This window comes from Glandiceps talaboti, chromosome 3 (genome assembly GCF_964340395.1).
Source record: "Glandiceps talaboti chromosome 3, keGlaTala1.1, whole genome shotgun sequence".
Lineage (NCBI taxonomy): Eukaryota > Metazoa > Hemichordata > Enteropneusta > Spengelidae > Glandiceps > Glandiceps talaboti.
Window position 1 is genome coordinate 18,315,292 of NC_135551.1, and position 21,615 is coordinate 18,336,906.

At 37.0% G+C, this 21,615-nt stretch overlaps 1 protein-coding gene and 1 long non-coding RNA gene across 5 annotated transcripts in view; one reads left to right on the forward strand and one right to left on the reverse strand.

Moving 5' to 3' along the window:
* Positions 1-21,615, forward strand: part of LOC144432969 (protein DOP1A-like) — a 64,740-nt gene that overhangs the window by 24,135 nt on the left and 18,990 nt on the right. For all 3 annotated transcript variants that reach the window (XM_078121284.1, XM_078121281.1, XM_078121282.1), the window contains exons 7-22: positions 2,435-2,584; positions 3,184-3,452; positions 4,005-4,157; positions 4,447-4,550; positions 5,133-7,166; positions 7,946-8,165; positions 9,810-10,010; positions 10,539-10,811; positions 11,636-11,796; positions 12,170-12,369; positions 12,858-13,000; positions 13,991-14,100; positions 14,853-15,002; positions 15,910-15,971; positions 17,013-17,305; positions 19,504-19,706. In XM_078121284.1, the coding sequence (XP_077977410.1) occupies positions 2,435-2,584; positions 3,184-3,452; positions 4,005-4,157; positions 4,447-4,550; positions 5,133-7,166; positions 7,946-8,165; positions 9,810-10,010; positions 10,539-10,811; positions 11,636-11,796; positions 12,170-12,369; positions 12,858-13,000; positions 13,991-14,100; positions 14,853-15,002; positions 15,910-15,971; positions 17,013-17,305; positions 19,504-19,706 (4,726 nt within the window). The remainder of the gene's footprint in view (positions 1-2,434; positions 2,585-3,183; positions 3,453-4,004; positions 4,158-4,446; positions 4,551-5,132; positions 7,167-7,945; positions 8,166-9,809; positions 10,011-10,538; positions 10,812-11,635; positions 11,797-12,169; positions 12,370-12,857; positions 13,001-13,990; positions 14,101-14,852; positions 15,003-15,909; positions 15,972-17,012; positions 17,306-19,503; positions 19,707-21,615) is intronic.
* The window catches only part of LOC144432970 (uncharacterized), a 33,241-nt gene continuing 24,212 nt past the window's right edge, over positions 12,587-21,615 (reverse strand). For both annotated transcript variants that reach the window (XR_013480757.1, XR_013480758.1), the window contains exons 2-3: positions 15,204-15,384; positions 12,587-12,991 (exon numbers count right to left, since the gene is read on the reverse strand). This is a non-coding gene — a long non-coding RNA (uncharacterized LOC144432970). The remainder of the gene's footprint in view (positions 12,992-15,203; positions 15,385-21,615) is intronic.

A 21,615-nucleotide genomic window follows, 5' to 3' on the forward strand; every position in this document is an offset into this window, starting at 1 on the left:
GCTATGATCATGTGGATATTTTGTGGTGTCATGTGATTGTCATGCTATGGTCTTGTGGATATGTTATGGTGTCATGTGATAATCATGCATGCTGTGATCATGTGGATATTTCATGGTGTCATGTGATAATCATGCTATGATCATGTGGATGTTTTTTGATGTCATGTAATAATCATACTAGAATGTCAGCGTGGATCTGTGGTATTCTAGATTAACATGGCATGCTTATTTTGATAGTGTTGATTGCAAATCAGGTTGTAAATATGAAAATACCGAACCTGGATGATGTTTCCATGGCATTGGTACCACATACAATGTTTTGACAAAAATAGTTTACTTGTAGAGCCTTCATCAAAAAGGCTACCCCTTGATATACAAATACAGTCGAAATCTTTGGTGTAAACTACTTTCCCAAGACCCCTTTTCAGGTAAAACAAATGCAAAAAAAGCACACCCCATTTCAGACTTGGACACCCAAAAAGTAGATCCCTTTTGGTGGCATGTCATGCCTGTACATCTTTTCAATCGGGGGAGTATTGATCCCCCTAATTTGGGGCTCTAAATCAACATCTACAAATTAACTTAGCACATTTTCACAACAAAAAGACAAAAAATTAATTCAAGACAAGTTGTGGAACAAAATTCCCCCTCGTCATAAAGTGACAAATTTCAAACTTTGTCGTTGCAATCAATGCTATACTAGATTCTGTTGTTTTGAACTATAGTATTATACTCAAATGTTAGGGTGTGGTGTGGTGTGGTTTGGTGTGGTGTGGTGTGGTGTGGTGTGGTGTGGATTGGTTTGGTTTGGTGTGTTGTGGTGTGGTGATTGTGTATTTTGAAGTTGTGGGATAACTGACTGACTAAAGTTGTACTTCTACTCAATTTGCACTGTGTGTGGTGTGAGGATTATGTTAACACATAGGGTTTATTATCAATCATTCATTCCCATGGCAACAATTCATTATTCTATCATGGTTCATACACTCCTAGAAAGTCTTTGAAAGTCTTGGAAAAATATAATTTACTCCTGGAAACTCCTGGAAAAGAAGGCAGTAGATTGTCATCCATTAACTGTTCAAAAAAATTCCTATTTTATGATAAAGTTTCTATCACAACAAATCAAATGGCTAGATGTCTATTAGCGAAATATACCGGTACTACAAAATACTCCTGGAAAATTACAACAATTGACCATGAAAACATCGTGGAAACTTACATGACTTTTAAATATATAAGCTCTTTAGTTTTATATACTTCCCAGGGATATTTTTCTGACTCGTTTTTCAGGTAGAAAAATTGATGCAGAGTACGATTGGTCCATAGACTTTAGTTTCCACATAGCATTGCTGTAGTCCGTAATAGTTCTGTACTTCTGTCTATCTGTCTGTCTGTCTAACGTCTAACGTCAAATGTCTAATGTCTAATGCTTGCATGTACTTACATCTAGCTCTCCTCACTCACTGACAACAGTCGTTTGTGCCTTTTTTGCTACGTTTCATCTAAAACAAAGTCATCGCCTCGCTCCGTAGCACTGAATACTAATGCGTACTGATAGGAACTGCGATTGCCGAAGGCACGAACTGTGAGTGCTGAAGCTCGTGCCTCTGGCACTCGCTGATCAGTACGCGGCTATAGTATTCCTCCGGATCGAAGCGAGGAGATGACTTTAGTTTTAGATAAAACGTAGCAAAAAAGGCACGAACGATTGTAGACAGTCTAACTCACTGACTGTAATTTACATATTTGGTTTTTTTTCTCCAATGTCTGACAGAATGCATTTACTGCATGTACATTGTCATGCAATTTATAGTTTTGATGTAAACTTTTTAAAAAAATCCAAACTTTGGCCACAGTTCTGACTTGATGTTGTAAAAGTAATGTACCTTTCATGTGTATGTGAAAGGTTTTTTGTGGGTACTTATATCCTCTTTACAATAAAATGCACACTATCATAGTATTTTTCAAAGGAATTTGAAAAGCTAAAAATTTAAACCAGAGGTCTTCCTGACTGTAATTTACATACTTGATTTTTTTCTCCAAGGATATTTTTATGTGGTTCTTCTATACAAAAACTATAGTAAAATATAATGAAATCCACTTTCTGTTCTGTTACTAAAGTCTAAAATAAACTGTTCAAAACTATCCTGATGCATGTTGAGTCGACAAAATGAATATCATGTCAGGATATAGTCTGCAAACTACAGTACAGCGCCCTCTGTGTCAGAACCGTTGGCCAATTAGTATGGAAGAAACATTACTATCATTTTGAATGTGAATTATTTAATTTACATATTGATGTTCTATGTGTGCATTGTTTTTAATGACTCACCTGTTTTTTCATGCACTTAAAAGAAGCAATTTTCATGTGTGCCTCCTTTTCACATCATTAACATCTTACTTGACAACCTATGTAATTTTACCCCCATTACAGACTCAGTTAGGTTAGGTGGTAGTTCACTACCCAAGGCACAAATCAATGCATTTATAACTGCATGCCGTCTGCTGGTGGAGTTCTCCTGTTTTCCATTGTATTGTGATGAACACATCACAGCTAGTATGCTGCAAGATGCTATCAATAAAGGTAAGGACAATCTAAAACAGCTGGTTTGGGATGTCAATGCCCACAGTAATCTGTAAGGCATGCCATGATGGGGCGCCCTCACACATCATCAGCCAGTGAGGGTGGAACGACACAACATATCTTACAGTCTACACCTGCAGGTACTCAGTCACAAATTTAAAAGTTTATTGTATGGCTGTCTATCTGATTGAAATCTAATGAAAGAGAGATGATAAAATAATTAAGATCAAATAATCTCTTGGACATGGATTTAAAAGCCCTGTTCAAATTAGGATTAACTGCTTGATGTAAAAAACAGTTACCCCTGACAGAGCTATAGAAAAAGTTGGTCCAGAACAAAAGAATGACTGTATATTATTCTTATTACTCTACTAATACAATACAAATGAAATGCGAGAACCTGGGATTGAAACTCAGATCTTTGAAAAGCATCTTATAGATACTTACAGGAGCAACATGTCCTTGATGATGAAGCTCCAGACCCTCGTATTCATGTATATGTATCATGATTTCTCCTTAGAGACACGACTGTTAGGTATATGATATAATCGTAGTTCTAATAACCAGAAAATGGTATATTGTAATTATTGTGATTTCAGATCCAGATTCACTTCCAGATTGGCTTCAAGCTCTTGTCACATGCGCCTGTTTTGTCAGTAACTTTGAAATTCAAAGCACAGCTGCCTCTACCATGCTGGACCTGATTAATTTGACTAAATCTGTGCCGACTGAGAGTACTGGAAAGTCTCTGATTCAATCCCCACCTAGCAGTCCTGGAACTAGTCCTGGTAAAGTGGCTGTTGTTATTGTACCAGCTATAGCAAAGACTCATTTGGAATATATCACCAACCGTACAATGTTCTTTCAGGTAAAGCATGATGTTCTATTGATCTCGATTCGACCTATGTAAGTATACTCTGAAGGTAGTACAACCTGTAAAACACCCCCAAGTCAAGTAATTCCACTGTGTGCTGAAGGTAGTACAACCTGTAACACCCCCAAGTCAAGTAATTCCTCTGTGTGCTGAAGGTAGTACAACCTGTAACACCCCCAAGTCAAGTAATTCCACTGTGTGCTGAAGGTAGTACAACCTGTAACACCCCCAAGTCAAGTAATTCCACTGTGTGCCTCAATCAGTTATAGTATTTGTATCAAGTGTAAAAGTTTTACCAGTTTAGTTGTTGTAAATGTAATCAATCTGTAAACAATGTTAGCAATGTAAAGCAAGTAAATCATGAATGACTTTGACAGAACCTCATGACATATGATAGCAAGTGCATGCATTTGCATGAGTGTTCTCATACAAGTATGTCAGGTGATTCAACATAAATGAATACCCGGTACCATTATTTCAATCTATATATTGTACTTATTAAAAATATTTGACCATTGTTCCTTGATGCATTTTGGATATTTGCAGTTAGTTGCAAGGAATCTGTGGGGATGGTTGAGTGCCCAGACACCAGAGTATCACCAGAAGAGTGCAGATCTGTTCTATCAACTACACAGTGTATCACCCAATATGAACATATGTGAAGATGTCATTGGTAGATCATTGGTACATGAAGATAAGGTATTGATACTGTTTTATTAGCAGTGAGTTTGCTAAGCTTTGGGAATTCTGAAATGGGGGGGTCGAGGGGGGGGGGGGGGGTGGGGTGGTTAAAACTTGCTTAGATTTCTGTACCTTTACCATAATTTTGGTATGGGTAGATTTTACCTACTTTAATTACCACTAACAAAAGTACTGGTAGAACACTGCTAAAATGAATGGGGAAACCAGGTAGATTTATACTTACCATCTACTCCCACTGATCATGATTTTATTCTACAGTTCCTGACTCTTTTTTTGTGAATTGTAGGCAGTGTCTATTGAGGGACATGTAAAGTTTGCACTGTTGTGGCATCTAATACGTGGAAGGATACTATCAACAACTCCTGCTAGTGTACCACGGACATTTGACAGGTAAAAACACAGTATATAAACACCTCTCTAAGGGACATAATCCAATTTTTGTTGAAGTCACAATAGCTTTGCCTTTATAAGTATTTGTGTGGTTTTGTGTAGATAATGACATACAATACTCTTAGTGTTGTACATTGTGAAGTATACTATGTATATTGTATGAACTACATGAGAAAGCACCTCCACACATGCATTCTATGATGCAAATTTGATGAAAAATGATATTGGGTTTTCACCCAATGTAGACTTACTGGCATTGTGGCTATAGCATCATAAAATGTTTAAACAGTAATTATGCACTCTCATTAAAAAAATGGTGGGGGGGGGGGGGGGGTGGGGGGTGGGGGGGTTATTTTTTGACCATTGCTACAAACTGATGTATGAGGGCGCTCCATCATAATGTACCTTTACAGACTTCAATAATGCTTGAATGTATGTACTACTATGGAATGAAAACAAGTATCAGTATATATGGAATTTCCATCTTCAAAACTAAAAAAAAGGACATATGCTTCTGTAGAACTCTTCAACTGATACTTGATCCTCACAAAGGTTTCTGCTATTCTACTGTTTTATTTATAGATCTATGCTTAATATGTTGGATCATTTGTATGACACGGATAGTATCACAAAAGCTGTTGTTACAACATGGTTGAATCATGCGATAGAAAGAGGTGATGTTGCTAGGATACTAGAGCCTATGCTTCTTATACTCCTTCATCCAAAGACAGCAAGAGTCTCTGTTCAGTTCATGAGACTGAACTCCACCGACGCACTCCAGGCACAGCTTCAGATTCAATCAGATGAAGAGAAGGCAAAGGACGACGCACTGAGTGCTGCCGAGAGACGTATCCATGGCATTTCTAATGTGGATGGAGAGATTAGTTACTTTGTCGAGAGAGATGGTGCACAGACACTTATGAGGAATATGGAGAAACAAATTCCTGTGTTTGCCATGACGTCTATCGATGGAAAGGCCAAGTATGTCACTAAAGCAGATCGGGGTATCCTGTATCGGTTGCCATCTGAGTCGGAGATGAAACCTATGAGTGTGATTGTGAATCCATTTGGGTCTCAGCATTCCTTGGTTAGTGATTCTGGAAGTGATTTCAGTTCCACTGTCGTGTCTAGTACTTCAACAGCTAGTAGAAAAGTCAGAAGGCTTGCAGGATCACGGGATAGCCTCTTAGAGAGTGGTGGTGCTGCTGCTAAGGGAGAACATGATGATCCAACAGATGAGAGCATCTATGGAGGGGCTATATTTGAGCCTGAAGCTTTCTCATATAGTGTGAGCGAGTCCCCTCAGGAGATAGCAAGTGGGATCGTTAGGGACTTGGTTGATGCTGCCGTCTCTATCACATCTGTGGACGGGAAGGAGGGTAGCGACAAGGAAGAGGTAAAAGATGAGGATACTATCCTTTCAAGGGCAACCGATGTAGACAGTCATGTTGAGGATGATCCCCATGGTAACAGTGCGGATGATGAAGGGGGAGATGAGTTTGAATGGGATCACTTTGAAACCAAGTTGTCAGAGATTGATACTGAACCGAGTGAACTTGATTCCCCCAACCGCCAGATCAGTATGACATCGCTGACATCTGAGACCAGGCGATCCTTTAACAATGTCCATCCTCTCCACCAACACATGTTAATGTACAAACAGGTGTATGATTCTAGAAGAAGTATCTATGTATTGTCAGCTCTCAGAAACGTCCTTCAAGTTACCCCTAGAGCCTTTGTGTGTGCTGCATCCTCCACCAGCATCAGTAGCATCCATACCCCGCACCTAGCCACCATGCAGAATCTCCTGGCTAGGCACCGAAGATCTATTGTCGGAAAGAGCTTCTATGATGACCTTCCTCAGGAGGCCATCGCCAGCTTTAGAAGCAACACCTACTTAGAGATTCTGATATCCGTTTGCATGTATTTCATCCGTGGGTATTATCCCAGAGGCATGCAGACCACCTCGGAAGATATCCGTGGAAATAAGGATGTCCAGATTCTAGGCATTGAGATCATGACAAAGATTCTTGGAGAACTTGTTCAAGTAGTGAAGGAAAGTGGCAAAGGTACAGCAACATTCATCAAAGATTTGCTGTCAAGATGCAAAGTACAGAAAGCGATTCTTCACTGTCTTCTCGCGACTGTTCTAAATGCGAGGAAACAAGCATTACGACAAGGCTTTAATATGTCCGATAAGAGTTCTCAGGCAGTGCAGATTCATCTACTGCAGCTTGTCCACACTGTTATGATACTAGAAGAACAACTCTTCAGTTTGAAAGACGGCAGCGACAAAACAACCGTGGACGACGACTCTTCCAGTGAGTGGGAACATGTTAGACCAACGTTCCAGCAGCCGATGTCATCATTGCGTTTCTTGCAATCTGAGAGAGTCGCGTCTCAAGGGATGTTCCTGTGTGCAATTCTGAGTGCTCTCAGGCAACCTCACATGAGTCATGTGCATCGCCATTGGGTTGCTATAGTGACTGACTCCTTACCATATATGGATAAAGGATTGGGCAACATTGTGGTGCCAGTGGCCAATCAGCTTTGCAAGAATTTAGAAAGTTTAGCATATCTCTATGACAACAATGGTGGCGTCCAAAAGGACAAAAGGTAGGTAATATATCATAATTATGAATTAATGTAAATTTATAACGATTTCAAAATACTGAGGATATTGAAATTACAAACACTGATATTTCATTTGTTGCAGTAAATTTAATGGTGTACCTTTGACAACAACAAAAGTTATCAAAAGTTTTAAAGCCTTTCTTAGAGAGAATATTGCATATAAGTACGCGTATGAAGGAATCTGTATCCAATAAGAGAAAATGATATAATATAGTAATATTTAAAATGAAAGATGCAGCTGTTTTGTATCTAAAAGCTTAGTAATATGGTAGTTTTCTTGAAAAACTACTGTTGACGCTCCGAGAAAGTTATACATTTCACTTGTTTGTGTATGCAATTACTATACAGATTCCGATGTTCTTGGCACTCTCTGTTCTCCACTGTGTGTAAACTGTGTTTTATTAAGGGTTGCAAGTACATCAAGTCTATCTCAGTTCCCCACCTATTTAATTGGGGTTCTCCACCAAAATGATGGTAACAGTTATCATTTCAATCTGATGCAAGTGTTACCAGATTTCCCTCCTCTCTGTTCCTGTGATTCCCAAGCCTTCCCAATTACACACTCAAGTAGATTATAGGAGTGTGTTGTCGCTGAGAGGACCATATTTTACAGCCTGAGGTCTATGTATTTTAATCCTGTGCATGGACTTGTTGTTGGCTGATGACAAAGTTTCAGTACATACCACCTGACGCCATGCTGTGAAAAACTACTTACACGTGTAAGGACTCACTAGTATACCATGTGTATTGACTTCTTGTAGGCCGATGACAAAGTTGGAGTACATCCCACCAGACCACGCTGTAACACTTCTTGAGGGACTAACTACCATGTGTCACTACTGTTTACTGGAGAGCACAACCAACCTATCAGCTGTCAGCTCCAGACATGGTGTTACAACATCTGGCAGTGACAGTGAAAGTGTCAATGCAGCACAGTTACTCAGTAATCTGTTTGGTGCTCTGAGTGGAGATAAAGCCAAGGTAGGAGAAATTTAATATTACAGTTTGCACCGTGGAAAATATAATATGAATAACAGAAACTAAAATATAAAATTACAAAATGTTAGTACTTGTGAATCAAGAATTTCTATGCAGACCACCAGAAGACAGTATCAGTCCATTGTTGTTGTTGTTGTTGTTGTTGTTGTTGTTGTTGTTGTCGTTGTTGTTAGAATTACCAGCTAAAACTGATTACAACATTTTTTAAAAGTGAATAAATAAATAAATGAATAAATATATCCCTTGAGCATAGATAATAACTATTATACCACATGCAAGCCAAATTGAATGTGTTAGAACTAAAAATATTGGATTTATACCCTGATTGTTCTACGTCATGACAATATGTGTATGGCATACATGTATGTTCCTCTGATGCCAAAACAAGGAGTTCCAAACATTCAAGGTCTTCATTACTGCACCTGATATTTCATAAATTGTGCTTGCGCAACTGTAACGCAGAAAATGTGAGTGGTCCAAGGGTTTTGTTATGGCTTATGTCTTTGACTCAAAGTGACAAAGCCCCTTAGGCTAATCAAATTTTGCTCACATGAATGAGGAAAAATATTGGAGAATAATATGTACATTGTATGACATCCTGTGTTAACCATGCATCCATCTTGATGATATAATTCTATAACTCTTTCAATTCTGATGGTACTTGATAACAAGCACTCTATTACAGAACTAACAATCAACTCTTTTCTCTCTTTACTTTCCTCGTTCATTTCAATCCCATTTATTGTCATAATTTAATATTAATTATTTTCATATCCATCCCATTGATCCCCACATATTACAAAATGTATAATTACATTGTCTGATATTAATATATTAACATATGTTTTGTGAAATGACGGATGTTTTTTTTGTGCCTTGATTTTTTTTCCTGATCTGAATTTATATTTAACACAACTAAATGTCATTTCATTTTTTGTATGGCATACAAACTTTTCATTTGATCTCTAAAAACTATTGTTATTCTGTTCTGTTCGTTGTCTTTATTTTGATGAAAATCCTTGCCATTTCCCTTCTCAAATTTCCAACATTTATGTTTGTATTGTCCAAACCATTCATTCTTGTCAATTCTACCCTTTGTCCATTTTTTTGAATTTCTAAACTTTATCCCATGTTTCCATAAATTTCAATCTCTGCCCTTTATCCTTTACTTCCTTAATTCTTTATAATAATAACTGATCACACGCATTTTTTGCCTGAAATATGGTGACGTGTATACTTATTTACCTTAACACTCTGATTATTTCTAAACATGATAACAATTGTTTTGCACATGCATGGTGTTGTCAAATGTTGTCATTTTATCCCCATAAAAATTCACTCTTTATTTGAATGCCTACCAATTTCTTTGTCATCAATATCCACATCATAACATTCTTCTAACAATGCCTGATCTGCATGACCTTTGACCTCTCATGTTTGTTGTCTGTAACTTCCTTTCTCCATACCCTGCACATCTTTGGTCTTGGGTCTCCCCCCCCCCCCTCCCTTCTTTCTCCTTCGTGGCCCAATATCTTTTTGCAACTTGATGCATACATGATATAGAGGACGAATTCATGTATATTAGTCACAGCCGAATCTACAGAGCAGACAATGATTCATCAACAGGGTGTGTCATCTACTGCTGGCACACAGAGTGCTAACCCAGTCACGGAGACCAGAAAGGGACTATTGGCAATCTTACCACGTATTATGTCAGCCATTTCTGTACTGTGGTCAGCTGTTCATAACTGTGAGGCACAGCACAGTAAAGTTGGCAGTTACCAGAAAGAAGAAAAACAAGCTAACTGGTTGATTGGAACACCAAGGGTATGTCTACTTTGATAAATACCTTTAGACAGACAGATGAACAGATAGACAGATAGACAGATGGACAGATAGACAGATAGACAGATGGACAGATGGACAGATGGACAGATGGACAGACAGACAGACATATGTGGGAATTATGTTATCCAGAGTTGTTGTATATTGTTTGTTTTACAGTCAGTTCATAAGCAAAAGTTACCCATCAGATGGGAAGTATTCATGTTACTTAGAGTAGTTATATATGACATCCATCCATCCATCCATCCATCCATTCATCCACCCATCCATCCATCCATCCATCCATACATACATACATACATACATACATACATACATACATACATACATACATACATACATACATACATACATACATACATACATACAGACATCCATCCATCCATCCAGACAGACAGACAGACAGACAGACAGACAGACAGACAGACAGACAGACACCGGATGTACATGTACATGATACCCTTTAGATTTTAAATAATACATGGATTGACTGTATTATTTATTTCACAGGCTGTACGTCAACAGATGTTGGAATTCCTAAGTCCAATAGCATTACATCATGGCGTTAACTTACTTGGTGCTATAGGTGTTGTATGGAGTGATAGAAGGAAATACACCAGACCTGTCATGGGATCTCGTAAGGTGATTGTGATACCAGAAGCCAATGAGGAGCAAGCGTTACTGGTTGATTTAGTGAGTGCAATCAAAGCCATGCCAACAGATACTATTATACAGACAATTAGACATGTATTGAAGGGACCACCGTATACTATTAAAGACAAGGTAGGACACATTTTACATCTGTGGCTTCTCTTTTGACGTTTTTTTTTGTTTTTTTTTTATTATTGCAGTAAAGGGTTCATCTCTTTGTAAATAACATATTACCGGTAGTAACATCTTTATCTCAGTGAGGTCAGTATTCCAAAGCATTACAAGTAGATTGTACATTTCACTGAGGGCAATATAGTCAATATCAACTTCAGATTTACTGAGGTTAATATGGTTATATATCAACCTCAAGTCCAGTTATATGCATGCTATATATTTCAATGAGGTCAACATCATAGATATCAACCTTAGATTTTACTGAGGTTAATATGATAGATATTACCCTCAGAGTCCAATCCATTATATGCATGCTATATATTTAAATGAGGTCAATATCTTAGATATCAACCTTAGATTTTACTGGATCATATGACAGGTATTAACCTCAGAGTCCAACCCATTATATGCAAGCTATATATTTAAATGAGGTCAATATCATAGATATCAACCTTAGATTTTACTGAGGTTAATACCATCAATATCAAAGTCAGAGTCATTTATTATCATACACCATACATTGCACCGAGGTCATTATTATGGATATCAGCTGTAATCAGATACTACAGTAATAGTATAATTTGTCTATGAGGGCAATAACAGAATAAAATGAATATTAACCCAAAGTCTGTGTAATATATCATGCTAAGTTTGTGTGTCAGTGTGTGTGTATGTCTGTCTGTCTGTCTGTCAGAGTGTGTGTGTGTGTGTATGTCTGTTTGTATGTCTGTGTATGCTATGATGGCATAATTTATTGGCTCATTATATATTGTATTTCACAGAATCAGCCATCATTGGAGGTCAACATGCTACAGTTCTTTTACCAGTATGTCCAACGTAGCAGTACTTCTCAGTTGTTAGATTCCTGGACCACACTCTTAAATCTCCTAAAAGAAGGTCTACAAATAAACCTACCACCTCCAGGACAATTCTTACTATTTGGGTAAGTTAGTTAAACATCCTGGGACGAGCACATAGGGACTTCGCGTGTTTTTTATTGAAATGAGGCCAAAGTAATCATTTGAGTGTGACACTGCAGCACATAGCTGATGCATGGGGGCACTGTTCATATCCACAGAACTGAATTAGGAAAATGACCGATGAGGGCACTGTTCACACCCATCGAACATATTTGATGGGGGTGCTGTTGACATCCATAGAACAATATTCAGGAAAACCCAGCGATAGAAGTTATAGGTGTACACCAGGGATATTAAGTGTGTGTCTGCACCTAGAGCTCGGCTTTGTAGAGATACATGCATTATGAATATTCATCATTTTCATTATTAGAAATTCCTCAAATTTTTGTCCTCCAGAATTCTGAACGAGTTCATCATGAAGGCAACAGGGTTTAGTACAGACAGGAAGTATCAGAAAGACTTACAAGAAATAGCACAGAAGTGTATTGAGAACTGTTATCACATCGCTGGATCTTCACTAGGACAGACAAGATGGCTGAGAAGACAGAAATCTGTTATTACTGATCCACATGACGCATTCTCTGAAGATCTTGATTGTAAGCACATCATTTTCTTGTTAATATGACTTTAACAGCTTTGTGGCTTTCATTAAGGTGTAACAGAATTTTTTTAAGACAAAGAGATTGTGTTAACTGTGATGTCATTTCCTGCAAGGTTTTTCCCACAAACCCTTGCACAAAATCCCCAAAATGGCAGAACACATGCAGTGCAGTAAGGCTTCTTAACAAGATTTCAATTATATAAAGTTCTCAACGTTATATTTTATTACCCAAAACTCACGTAAGTTCAGTAATCAATACAAGTGTACTGAGGACAGAAATAAGTCTGACTGGACTTTTCCTTTAAGTTGATAGCAGTAATCAATACAAGTGCAATAAAGACAGAAATAAGTCTGACTGGACTTTTCCTTTAAGTTGATAGCAGTAATCAATGCAAGTGCAATAAAGACAGAAATAAGCATGACTGGACTTTTCTTTTAATAACCATCAAGAGAATGAATTTCTTGTATGTTTGTTTATCACAGTGGAAGAAAGTCTTGTTACACCTGATGTAGAGACATCAATGAGTAGATCAAGCAGACATCACGAGGTGTTGCCACCCAGTGCAACATCCAGTCCAACTAGTCAGGTAGCGTACAGTGTCCAGGCTCTCACTCTACTGGCAGAGGTAAGAAATATATAATACATAATAGTTAGTAATATAAAACAATGTATGTGTTTAGGGTAGAACCAAAAAGATGTGGCTTTTTTAGTTATTTTTCTCGAACAGTTGATGCGTCATTTTTTGCCCAATTGATTTAGTGTGTGTCTTGTAAATGGTCAAATCTAGGTAGATACACATATTAAAGTATGCATGTGTTTATCACTACATATTACACTATAGGGTAGAACCAAATGCTTTTTGGTTATTTGTTATTTTATTTTTATTTTTTTCTTACGCCGTTGATGTGTCATATTTATGTATTTGACCATAGACCCTCCACATGATTTGACTAAGCGATCTAGTGTGTATTTTATAAAACGGTCATGTGATGTCAAGACATGGACAGACACTCTCATAACATTTATCAGTCACTGGCTGCAATATGAAATTATAATTTTTGGGCAATATAAGAATATGACAGAACCTCATGGCATTAGTGTCACGAAGGCATATTTAGGATACTTGGGGGTTGTTGGTGGCCATGCAGTTAGATTTATTTACCTCTTACGACTGCATTATTCCATCTGGCCATACTTTCACAAGTGATGCAAGGGACAGTGCAGTAGAAATTACTGCAAGCCAGGGTGCTAATAACCCAAGTACACGCATTGGCACTCCTGTGACTACATGACATTAAGTTCTGTTATTGCATATGTTTATCCATACACCACATTTTGTATTACTGTGAGTTAATTCATTTTATTTTATGTATATCATGGGACACAGACATGTTCATTTTGTAATGTGTTTGGTAATGTAATAGATTGCAAGATAGTTAAAGCCATGTCATGCCATTCTCGCCAGCCTGTGAAAAAGGTTGACTGATGTGTGAGGGCGCCCCATCACAGTGTACCTTATGAACTGGTAATGTAACTGCAGTGTAAAAACATATAGTATAGGTATACACTGATGCAAGTAATCTGTAACTTATTTCACTTTCTTGTCCCATCACAGAATCTGGCACTCATGTTGGATGTCATATATGGTAGTGAAGAGAAAGAGAAAGTGGTTCCTTTACTGACCCAAATTATGCAGAATGTAACACCATATCTACGAAATCACAGGTAATTCAACCACAGTAATTAACATGACGTGCATCTCTAAAAATTACTTGCTTGCATCTGCACAGCAACATTCTCTACTTGTAGAATAGCATATTAAATTTTTGTGTTTGCCCACTGTAATCTATGTTTCATGTTGTGTTTCTCAAAAAAACCCTTAAAGGGAATACTCAGCAAATTGTACACTGCTGTATATGTCTTTAGGCACTGGATTTATTTCAGGTGAATAGTATGTTAATGTAACTTACTTCTATGGAAAATACTTTCATTGCATGTATTGCAATAGTATCATATTTCTGTATTAAACTGTTACTTATACAAAAGGTGTCAACAACAGTTGTATTGAATACTGCAGACTGACCTGATAAGTTACTTGCAATTAGTAGTGTTTACCTTCCCTTGCACTGTCCGCCAAATTAAAGTGTGCCGGAAACGTCTTAAATTGTCACAGTATGTAAATGTATGAGGAAGATATTTCACCTGTATTGATGTTGTATGAAGTACATGAAGAAATTGAGAAAGTTGGGGGGAGGACTCTACCAAAATATCACATCATTATAGACAGACTTTCCTTGACCCCTTCTGGATGTATATGTACTACCCCTCTCATCAACTGCTGTAGTATTGCCACTGCTTCTCATTTTCTTCATTGGCTAAGTCTTGAATGAATGAAAACTTTAGGAAGGGGTACAAGTAGTGGATTTTCTGAATCTACGACGGAAATTCTGACATCACATCTTTGCATTGCATTCTAGTGCTGCTAACATGGCTGCATTCCGTGCCTGTGTAGCATTGTTGTCCAGTCTTAGTGGATATCAGTACACCAGGAAAGCTTGGCGGAAAGACACTATAGAACTATTTATGGATCAGTCATTCTACAAGATGGATGCTGTGTGTATCAATGGGTAAGTTGGTGTCAATATTATCGTTTCCGATGGTCTGTGTGTGACCTGTGTTCATTTTTTCTGAATGCTGCCCTCTGTGCAGTCACTGGATATGTAGCCGTGGGACATATTCTATTGTAGGAGACACTTTCGTAGAAATATGGCATGAACACCACAAAGTTATTAGTCTAGCTGCTAGACCCCTTGGGATATTCTACTTACTTTAAAAGCAACTGAAGGTCGCCACAGATGGCGCTAGCCCAGACTAAAGTACACATCACCTTTCAGCTTTATTCGGCAATCTTTCAAGGTGCAGATCTGAGGTCTTACTGCAAGACTACACAGTTACTGGATGTGTTGTGTTAATGTCCTTCATATCTCTGATGTCATCTTCATTTGTCACCTGTCATATAGAGAAATAAATAAACATGACATATCACACGAAGAACATAAAATATTATTTCCCAATATTTTTTTCCATCAATCTGAGGAAAATACGAGTGACATAGGGGGCTTTGTCACTCTGAGTCAAAGACGAGAAGTGATAAAACCCTGGTATATTATGTCACAAGTATTTTTTAGCTGAATGAAGAAAAATATTGGAGAACGATATCATAAAACCTGCATAAACTTGATTTAATAACAAAGGGAAGGGCATGGCGATTCTGAATGTTTGCCACATATTTCAAATACCACAAATCAAATAATGTAGATATGTATTGTTTTGCACCCAGAGTAATAAATTTCATGTTTTCTGTTTGAATGTGTATAACTTGACTTGTGAGTGATGTAAAGGCAAAAAGACTTTGTGTATGCAACAACCATTATAACAAATTAATCTGTTGATAGAGGTTAGGTTCAGTGAGTGTATAAATTTCAAGACTAAGCAAATATTAATATGGATAATTTTCTACTATTTATCTGATAGATGGCGATCAATTGTTGATAATTTGATGACACATGACAAGACAACATACAGAGATCTTATGAGTAAGTATACATTACTAAACAGGAGTTAGAATTTATTACATATTTTGGGATGTAATTCTTGTAGATTAAATGATACCTGTATTACTAGCTGCAACTTGAACATTTTTTTGAAACTTTTTTGATAGATATAATGTTGTAATCATAATATCATACACTCTGAACAGTATTGAATCACCTGTGGGTAAATGCATTTGTGTAGTTGTACACATACATGTAGATTGATAGAATAAATTTATTTCTATGTCTGTACTCAAAAATCATTGCCCCCAATGTAATCATGACTTCAACCAATTACTGTACTACTTCTGGGTACAATCGACCCCTAATTAACATGACTGTACAATGTCTAATTAGAATATTGGTATTTTAATCATTTTCAGAGAATATATTGTCGGTTGTCTGATTGAAAAAAAAAATACTCCAGTTAGGCCCCCCCAAAAAAAAATTATCTGGATCTGGTCAGGGTAAACTTTCTAAAGTGGTGCGACGATGCAAAAATTTATATTTTTTTTCTATTTTTTTTTTTTTTTTTTTTTTTTGCAAATTAGTAAAAACACATTTTTTTGACACTTTACATACTCTGTTCTATCATATTTATCTCTTGAAAAACTTCCTTTTTCTTCGAAGCAGTTTAGGCTTTGTATCTAAGCAGTCTTGGCATGTAGGGTAGATTTCAGCTGCTTGTTCTCCTGATATCAGGAATAAATAAGGAACAGGAAAGCAAAAATTTCGGAAAAAAATTGGATCAACGCAAGGGTATTCAGGGCATGCGCGCGCTGACCATAACCAGATATATTTTTTTTTGGCCTTACTCTAGTGTAGCTTTAATGTATACATACAATGAGATATCTTTTAGTTTAGTGTGGAATGTGGTATTGATAGTTACTCATCAAAATATACTTAGAACTGGAGATATATTGATAATAACATATGACAACAGGAAGGAGGGGGTTGTCTGTAGCATGCTTGTCAAAAATCCTTGTACCACTCTGAAAATTGCTGGTACGATATTTGACATCATTTGATTTTTCTTTTATCTAGGTAAAGTGACAGCTATCAACAACAGTACTTCTCTAAATCTATTTACCAACAAGGAGGCTGAAATGGAGCAGAGAGCACAACTCCTAAAGAGGCTGTCCTTTAGTATCTTCTGTAGTGAAATCGACCAGTACCAGAAATTCCTACCAGACATTCAAGAAAGATTAGTTGAGAATCTACGTATGACCAACGTACCCAATGTCCATGAACAGGTGTTTATGTGTTTCCGTGTACTACTACTCAGAATGTCTCCCCAACATCTGACAGGACTATGGCCTACTGTCATATCAGAGATGGTAAGTTAATGATAATGATAATAATAGTACTTGTAAAGCGCCATATATCCTAAAAGTTCATAGGCACTGAAACACTACAAAAGCGATAAAAACTACTAGTGGAAAACATACTAAAAGAGTCTCAAAGTTCACTGACAATTTAAAGAGTCCCATGTAATAAAAGTCACTAGTGATAAACAAGAATCACTGGTAAAAAGTACTTGTGATAGCAAAAAGTCACTTCTAGAAGTCACTAATGATAAATAAGAATCACCGGTAAAAAGTCACTTGTGATAGCAAAAGGTCACTTCTAGAAGTCACTAATGATAAATAAGAATCACCGGTAAAAAGTACTTGTGATAGCAAAAGGTCACTTCTAGAAGTCACTAATGATAAATAAGAATCACCGGTAAAAAGTCACTTGTGATAGCAAAAGGTCACTTCTAGAAGTCACTAATGATAAATAAGAATCACCGGTAAAAAGTCACTTGTGATAGCAAAAGGTCACTTCTAGAAGTCACTAATGATAAATAAGAATCACTGGTAAAAAGTCACCAGAAAGTGTCATCTGTAATAAAAGAAAAAAAAAATATTAAAGAAAAGTCACTTATGTTAAAAATGCTTTTCTGAACAGGTGAGTCTTCACTTTAGTTTTAAAACACGATAGTTCATCACACTGTCTGATGTCAAGAGGATTGCAGTGGATTTTATCCCGATCTGTATATTTCATATAAACAACATGTGAATGGCTGAAGGGCCCAACTTTATAGGGTTCCATACCATATGGAATTTGGTTGTAATGAACATGTTGACATGTGCAATGCTTTCGGCTACCATTAGTCTCAGTTACCCATACTCTCCACCCTCAAGCAGAGAGTTTGGGTATTACAACACCAATGATTTGAACAAGATGTCAACGCCAAGAGGCTGACCTTAACATGACCTCTGTAATAAAATCACACGGTAGCAACTCTTTCTGAGAGTATTTTGGTTAATCTCCTAACAAAGATAGTTTTCAAAACGTTTATACTATGAATTCTGTTCAATATATACAGAGGTAATGAAAAAGAAAATTCAGAATCATATCAGTTGACTGTCACAGATCTCAAAAACAGCCGTGTTGCTTTTACAATAGGTTACAACGTAATGACCCAGACTGTCACTAGGTGAGTGTAGCCCCCAGCGACAAGAGTCTGCATGGGTAACGGAGACTAGGTTACCATAAGATTTTACTTGGACAAGTTTAGAACGGTGGCTATTTGTGGTGGAACACTAAATGGTGCAAATCTGGTGATAACATCACAAATATGCTAATATCTAAAGTTTGTTTTCACAAATACAAAGCATGTCAACACAAAGAGATTGAGGTAGATGTGATGTCATCACCAGAGGTTTTCCCAGAAACCCTTGCAGGAAATCCCTAAATGACTGAACACAGGTCAAGTGCAGTAGGGTATTTTGTTTATAAGATTTCAAAGTTGACTAAGTTATCAATGTGTTATTTTATCACCAATGATCATATGCAATTTGATACAGCAATGCATACAAGTGTACTAAAGACAGAAATAAGTCTGACTGGACTTTTCCTGTAAGTTGATAGCAGTAATCAATACAAGTGTACTAAAGACAGAAATAAGTCTGACTGGACTTTTCCTGTAAGTTGATAGCAGTAATCAATACAAGTGTACTAAAGACAGAAATAAGTCTGACTGGACTTTTCCTGTAAGTTGATAGCAGTAATCAATACAAGTGTACTAAAGACAGAAATAAGTCTGACTGGACTTTTCCTTTAAGTTGATAGCAGTAATCAATACAAGTGTACTAAAGACAGAAATAACTCAGACTGACCTTTTGTTAAACTCGGTAATGAGTATGTATGTGTCAATTGTACGAAATGTGCAGTTGATGAGATATACTTGAAGATGTCTAACCATATTTCTTGTCCTTATTTTAACCCTAACCCTAACTTCCTAGCTTGGTTACAAATCTGTGTCTGTTGCAGAGTTGGTCCACTCTTCAATATATACAGTCATGCCTTAAAGGGCCATGTTTCAGTCCCAGATCATCACATTAGTCAAGCCATGAGGATTACATGGGATCATTCTTTTGTTCTGGCCCAACTTTTGTGCATAGCTCTACTACCAAAGAACTGTTTTTCACAGCTAAATTTTAATCGTAATCCGAAATGTGCCTTCAACGGTTTCTATTTTTCACCACAGGTTCAAGTGTTCCTACACATGGAGGAGCAATTATTTGGTGGTACAGAAAGTACGTCAAGTTCAAAGGACTTGCCAACATTTATATCACTGAATGGTATGCCAGCAAGATACCAGACATGGTGGCTAGCATTGTATCTTAGTGCTTGTAAATTACTGGACCTTGCTTTGGTTTTACCTGTCGATATGATGCCACAGTTTCAACTGTAAGTATACCGACAGACAGTTACAAAGTTTTATCAAAATAGAGTATGCTGTTGAGTGTAGATTGTCAAACAGCAAGTCTCTTAGCTAGCATGTTGCCTGTGAGTCCGGGGGCCCGAGGCTACTCTACTTATTTGAGTATACATATATGTGCTGCCCATTTGGGTGCATTTCTAGCATTTGGTCTAAAATGAGGTCTTTTTTTTTTGAGCTGAAGAGTCTAAAACAAGGTCCACTTTGCATTTTTTTTTTATTTTGCTTGGTCTAAAATGTGGTCCATTCTCCATTACCAAATCATAACTGCCATTAATTGTCCCAAATGTTGCCTCCTATAAAGGAAAATGTATTTAGAGGCCTAAACTTTCATCTTTTAAAAAACTTGCAATGGTCTAAAATGGGGTATATTATCTTTTGGCAGTACAATGCCTATGAGTCACCACATAGTAAGGGATAGGGGAACACCAGATTTTGGTGCATTACAAGAAATTGTTATGGATCAGTGGCATATTAAATTGACTTGGATGTCGCCCTGCTTTTTTGTGTATTGCCCACCTCAAAAACCATTTCAAAATGTTGATGTGTGAGGGCGCTCATCAAGTCACTGAATAGCCTTAGGCTATTAAAAGTATGTAGAGTAAATAAATGCTGCTAATATAACTATAATGAGTTGTACTGGTAGTGTAACGACCCTAGATTTATACAGATTTACAGGGGTCCCATTTCAATGGTGTTATGTTCCTGTTCAAAATAAACATAGTCTGTGCAATTATAAATATTTACATTTTCGTCATTATATGAACTTGTCCAATCTTGTTGAGATAGTAAAAGAGATGGGTGGGTACTCTGGGTGGGTAGTAAGTTCATTAAGGGTTAATAACAATTTCAAATGGAACACAACTTGGTATTTATAAACAAGTAAAATGTTGTATTTTGATACGGAGTCCGTAGTGTTTTCATAGGAGAGGAAGTTTAGAATGATGTTGTGACTTTGTATAAAAAACAGAGCACTAAGTGATGATTGCATAATGTCACACAGGTTCAATCTTGGCTAGCACACTGCTGAATGAACATTCACAAATGTGACATTGTCACATGTATATTTTAATTTAAACCATGGTGAAAATTGTAGTGGTCAAACCACTATGATTGATACAATAAACATACATGGTAAACATATTAAAATATTAAACTTGAAATCAAGTAAATTTTAATCAACTTATCAACATCTCAGTAGTAAATACATGAACGTTTTAACTCTGAAAGTTTTAAAATTTGGTGAGCAATCACATAGATGTCAGACCCCCCCCCCCCCATGAGTTTATCATCAAGCATGGTGTGACATTGCACCATGACCCTAACTGAGTTTAAATTCTTGTTTGTCATAATCTGAAAGCTTGTTTGATAACAATCACTTCATATGTGTTTTATATGTTAGTCTTTGGTGTAACTACAGTTAGTATTTGGTACCTTATCAGTTTTATAGTTCTCAAGTAGTGTTTACTTAGACTGATTTAGTATATCTCTGACTTTTACTAGATGGTGGCAAACTTTTACCACCCCAAATGATGAATTGAGTTTTAATTCAGACTGGAGTGGCAACACTTGGACAGAAAAATTTTTGTACAATGGATCTATAGCAATAGTAATAAAGTTATATCATATCATATCATATATTCATAACCACGTACAGTCTGAGTCTCATACATGGATTTAAAGTCCAATAACGCCTGTGGCTGTTATTGTACACTGCAAATGCAGTTATAGCATTAAGGGAACTGCATACAACTCACAAGTCTTCAAACTATACGTAGGCTTGTTTTCTATGATCTCTCTCCACCGAACTATACGTGGACTTGTTTTCTACGATCTGTCTCCACCGAACTATACGTGGACTTGTTTTCTACGATCTGT